At 36.9% G+C, this 5492-nt stretch overlaps 1 protein-coding gene across 3 annotated transcripts in view; it reads right to left on the reverse strand.

Moving 5' to 3' along the window:
* Positions 1-5492, reverse strand: part of ASXL2 (additional sex combs like 2, transcriptional regulator) — a 140329-nt gene that overhangs the window by 86189 nt on the left and 48648 nt on the right. For all 3 annotated transcript variants that reach the window (XM_003787447.3, XM_023511854.1, XM_023511855.1), the window contains exon 2: positions 1715-1797. In XM_003787447.3, the coding sequence (XP_003787495.1) occupies positions 1715-1797 (83 nt within the window). The remainder of the gene's footprint in view (positions 1-1714; positions 1798-5492) is intronic.

Raw genomic sequence — 5492 nt, forward strand, 5'->3', positions numbered from 1 at the left:
AAAAAAGAAAATTGTATGTACAGGTGGAGCCTGTGGCTCAGTGGGTAGGGTGCCAGCCCCATATACCGAGGGTGGCAGGTTCAAAACCAGCCCCGGCCAAACTATAACAAAAAATAGCTGGGCATTGTGACAGGCAGCTGTGATCCCAGCTACTTGGGAGGCTGAAGCAAGGGAATAGCTTAAACCCAGGAGTTGGAGGTTGCTGCGAGCTATGTGATGCCACAGCACTCTATTGAGGGAGATAAAGTAAGACTCTGTCTCTACAAAAAAAAAAAAAAAAAGAAAGAAAGAAAGAAATAAAAGAAAAGAAAATTGAATGTAAAAATTTTTATAATAATAAGAAATGATGGATAAGCATTCCTATTATTAAAAGACTTTGAATTGGGTGACACTTGTGGTTCAAAGGATTAAGGCGCAGGCCCCATATGCCAAAGGTGGCAGGTTCAAACCCAGCCCTGGCCAAAAACTGCAAAAATAAAAGACTTTGAGTTAAAAAAAAAAAAAATAGCAGGTGTTGTAATTTTAATTACATACCCCCCAAAAGATATGTTCTAACTTCTGGTATCTGTGAATTTGTGACCTTATTTGGAAGCAGGGTCTTCACAGATATAATCAGGTATAAAATGAGATCATCTTAGATTTGGGTGGTTAATATTCAGGGACTGGTGTTCTTTTTAAAAAGATGAAAATTTGGGGTGGTACCTGTGGCTCAAAGGAGTAGGACGGCAGCCCCATATAGAGGAGTAGGACGGCAGCCCCATATACCAGGGGTGGCGGGTTCAAACCCAGCCCCCACCAAAAACTGCAAAAATAAATAAATAAATAAATAAATAAAAAGATGGAAATCTGGACACATACAAGCAGAACATCATGTAAAGACAGAGACAGAGATTGAAGTGATGTCTCTACTAGCCAAAGAACTTCAAGTATTCCCAAAAACCACCAGACCTCAAACTCTTGGGCTCAAGCAATCCTCTTGCCTCAGACTCCCGAGCAGCTAAGACTACAGGTGCCCACCAGAACACTTGGCTATTTTTAAGAGACAGGGTCTCACTCTTGTTCAGGCTGGTCTTTAATTTGTGAGCTCAAGCAATCCACCCACCTCAGCCTCTCAGACTGCTAGGATTATAGGCGTGAGCCACTGTGCTGACAGAGTCTTACTTATGAACAATGATTATTACATACTTCTGTAATATAATAAAGCTCCTGGAGATTCAAGGGTGTAATCTTTAATCCAAATTGTCCCCAGTCTGTTATATTTGAACATGATAAGATCATTACTTGACATATATACTGCTTTCTATGTCTTTTTCATTTCATCCTTTTTGGCTAAAATTATTTCTTTCTGGACTACCTGTCTACTTCTAGCATTCTCCCTACACTAAAGTAATTGTTATCTACTAACAGCCAAGCTTATTAAATCAAAACCCTGAAGTGCCAGATGAAGACCTGAAGATGGCTCCCCTTCCTAAGAATTAAAGTGCATGGGCATGGAGGTAGGGACCCTCTAAGAATTTTTTAACTTACTTCTTGTCTTAAAACTATGCAATTGCAATGATTTAAACTCCAAACATTTGAAGCTAAAGTAAATTAGTAATTATCAAAGTACTTAGTACTAAATAATCAATCTTCAGGACTAAAATACACTACTATATATTATAAAATATTGTAATCAAGTATTATAATCATTACTAGTAATATTTAAATAACTCACCTGATTTCTTTTAGTCCTTCTCTCTGGATAACTTGAAGAATTTCTTTATGACTCATGGGTGTATTGGGGTATTTTTCTAAGACCTGAGAAACAAGTATATAATAATAAATTATTTCATCTTATTTTAAGTTATTATAATTATATATGTAATTGTATTTCTTCTTATAATTGCATCTTAATAATTATATCCAGAACATATACATCCAGAGACTTTTCATCCCTCATGTTGTGGGATACCAAGTAGAAAATTAACAGAATATAAACTGGATCTTAGTTGAGCATAGCGGTACACACCTATAATTCTACCTAGGCAACAGAGTGAGACCCTGTCTCTTAAAAATAAATAAAATAAATTAAAAATCAGGTGTTCTTTTCCTCAGTTACAAACAATAAGTCCAATGCTGAAGCAGAAACTGATCAAAAAAGCTAAGATTAATGGTTCAATTAATGAATATGCCACTGTTTACTTGCTGCCTCCATCCCCACATCCCATTCCTTCTTGTGACCTAATTACCTTAAGATGATTAATTTTTACATCCCCAGTAAAGTCTAGTACTACATGGGTGCACAATCAATTCTTAACCAAAACAAATAAACAATACAGTTCTGATCAAATTACAATGCTATGGTCTGGTTCTGATAAAGACAGTAAGAAAAGTCCATCCTGTGTCTCCCACTAAATGCAACTAAAGCCAGGGACAGAATGAAAGAAACAGCTAATTAAGGACTCCGAAAATGGTAGTAGATCGCTTAAGGAGAAAACCACAAGTACCATAAGCCCAATAGTGAGTTTCCTGGTTTTGTTTCCTCTGGTACCTCCCAGTCTTGACTCAAAGGCAGCCCAAAAACTCAGAACTGCACACTAAGTACAGACAGAAAGTGTTCTAAGAGAAAAGTCTTCTCATTTTTAGTCTGAGGCACAGTAAAAGGGGGCCTTGCTACGCGTCAGATGGGGGGGGGGTCCTTTAGGGGTTTTTTCCCCTTTCTTTCTCTCTGCCCTTGTCCTGGGCAATCCCACGGCAGACATTTGTGGCGATACCAGCGGTGGCTACACAGGGTCCTAAAATTCCAAGAAAGAGGAACTCTGCTGGTCCTGCAAATGTGAGGGAAACCCCCAAGATTTATATTCTTTCTCTACTATGCCACTACTTAGCACAGCAGATTAAAGTGTGTGGCAAAACAGAAATGAAATCCTAAGTTTTCTAGACAGAGAACAAGGAAGACAGGTGTCTAGGAGCCAAAACACAACAGGGAACTTGCATAAAGAAAATAGATTAAGAAAGTGATACCATGAAGTTCTACAAATACTTCCAGGGTCACTCTGGTACTTACTATACATGTACATATATAGACCTGACCTTAAACAACATGCTATCAGGCATATCAATGCCTAGTTCCCAAATACTAAGTGGCATTCAAGTGGAACAGATCCAAATAACACTACAAATGCTTTGAAACCTGGACACTGGAATTTTAGTGCAAGGAAGGCAGGTAGACAGTTGTAACTTGAACCTAACAAGGTGAAATATTTCCTTAAAAAATTCCCTCACCCTTCTTCCCAAAACATTATTTTTCACAGGACTTATTATATAAGACAAGTATCATAACATAGCATGAAAATGTCTAACATACAATCCAAACTCACTTGACATATAAAGAACTATGAAAATCTCAGTAACTCACAACAGGAAGTACAAGCTACATACAACAAACTCAAGATGACTGTGATATTGCACTGTGATATTGGAAATACCAAATAAAAGCAAGTATTATATGTTGTATAGTTTAAGAAGTCAGAGTGAATATTCTTGAAACAAGAAAGAGTCTCAGCAGACTGTTATGTACTTTGTGTTTTGTTTCATATATTTACATTTATTTAAAATTTAGTTCAAATTTTAGAACTAAAACATTCAATAATCAGAATTAAAAACTGAAATTTCCTGGAAAGGTTCAACATAAGAATCTCTGGAAATAACAGGAAAAAGTGAGTGAACTTGAAGATAGAGAAATAAAACTATCCAATCTAACACATACAGAGAGAAAAAAAGAAAAAAATAAAGAGCCAATGGATCAATATCAAAAGCTCTAACATTCATATCATCAGAGTCACAAAAGGAGAGAAAAAAAGCAGAAAATTCCCCAACTTGGTGAAAAATAAACACAATTTCAAAAAGATCAATGTCTCTCACACAAGATAAACTGAAAGAAATCCACACCCAATCACAATCAAATTACTGGAAACAGCAAGAGAAAAACAATGCATTCCAATTAAGAGAATGGCTATGGATTTCTCATAAGAAACTATGGAGGGCACAAGCAGTGGAATAACATTTTAAAGTGAAGCAAGATAAGAACTGTCCAACTAAAAAATTCTATATCTAGCAAAAATATACTTCAGGAAAGAAGAAGAAATCAGGACATTCTCAAATGAATTACTATCAATAGACTTGCTTTAAAATGACATTTTTAAAGTGAAAACAATATTTTCAATCTAAATTTTAGGCAGGAACTTTCTTATACCTAAATCTATTTCCGTTCTTACTATTTAAAAAATAAAGACAATCTGGCTATTAAAAAATGCCAACGAAAGTTAAAATTAAAATAATTCTCAAGAATCTATACTAGTATATTAGTATAGTAAGTGATAATAACAGATAAAAGACTGGTGTAATAGAAATCATTAATGTCAAATATCCTATATCACCCATGTAAATATCACAATTGATATAAGCAGCTACCATTTATGAAGATATATGCAAAGGTTTTCTTTACATTCTCTTGCTTAAATGTCTCAGTAACCTCAAAAAGAAAATTACTATTAACCTCATTTTAAAAGTGAAATAAGTAAATCTCAGTAATATAACATACTACAGCAATATAAATAGTAGCCATAATTCAAATCCAAGTCTGCAGCACTACTGCACACTGTTTCCATCTAATTGCTAAGTAAAGCTCAGTCATATAACATAACACAGCAACATAAATGGTAGCCACAATTCAAATCCAAGTCTGCACCACTACTGGATACTGTGTTTCCATCTATTTGCTCAATCATAAAAATACAACATATTTGTTCATCACCTCCTTTCATGTCTCTATTACATTTGACATTATTACATTTTCCCTTCTTAGACATCACCCTTCCAGACTTTTCTTTCTTTTTTTAAATAAATATTTCTTCATAGTGTTCTCTGTGAATGTCTTTCCCTCTCTCGCTTTCCCTTTTTTTTTGGGAGATACGGTCTTCCTCTGTGACTAAGCTGCAGTGGAGTGGCATGATCACATCTCACTACAGCCTCCAACTACTGGGTTCAAGCAATCCTCTTGCCTCAATCCCAAACAAATTGTTGGGATTACAGGAGCAAACTACCAAGGTCAGCTGACAATGTCTTTTTCTAAATCCACCCGGGAGGCTGAGTCAAAAGGATTGCTTAAGCCCAAGTTGGAAGTTGCTGTGAGCCATCGCTGCCAGAGCACTCTACCCAGGGCAACAAAGTTGAGACTGCCTTTAAAAAAAAAAAGGCAGCTCGGCGCCTATGGCTCAAGTGGCTAAGGCACCAGCCACATACACCTAAGGTGGAGGGTTTGAATCCAGCTGCAACCAAAAAATAGCCAGGCGTTGTGGCGAGCGTCTGTGGTCCCAGCTACTTGGGAGGTTGAGGCAGGAGACTCGCTTGAGCCTGGAGACTCGCTTGAGCCCAGGAGTTGGAGGTTGCTGTGAGCTGTGATGCTACAGCACTCTACCCAGGGGGACAGCTTGAGGCTCTGTCTCAAAAAA

Source organism: Otolemur garnettii, unplaced genomic scaffold (genome assembly GCF_000181295.1).
Source record: "Otolemur garnettii isolate 467f Iridium unplaced genomic scaffold, OtoGar3 scaffold00022, whole genome shotgun sequence".
In the NCBI taxonomy this organism is placed as follows: Eukaryota; Metazoa; Chordata; class Mammalia; order Primates; family Galagidae; genus Otolemur; species Otolemur garnettii.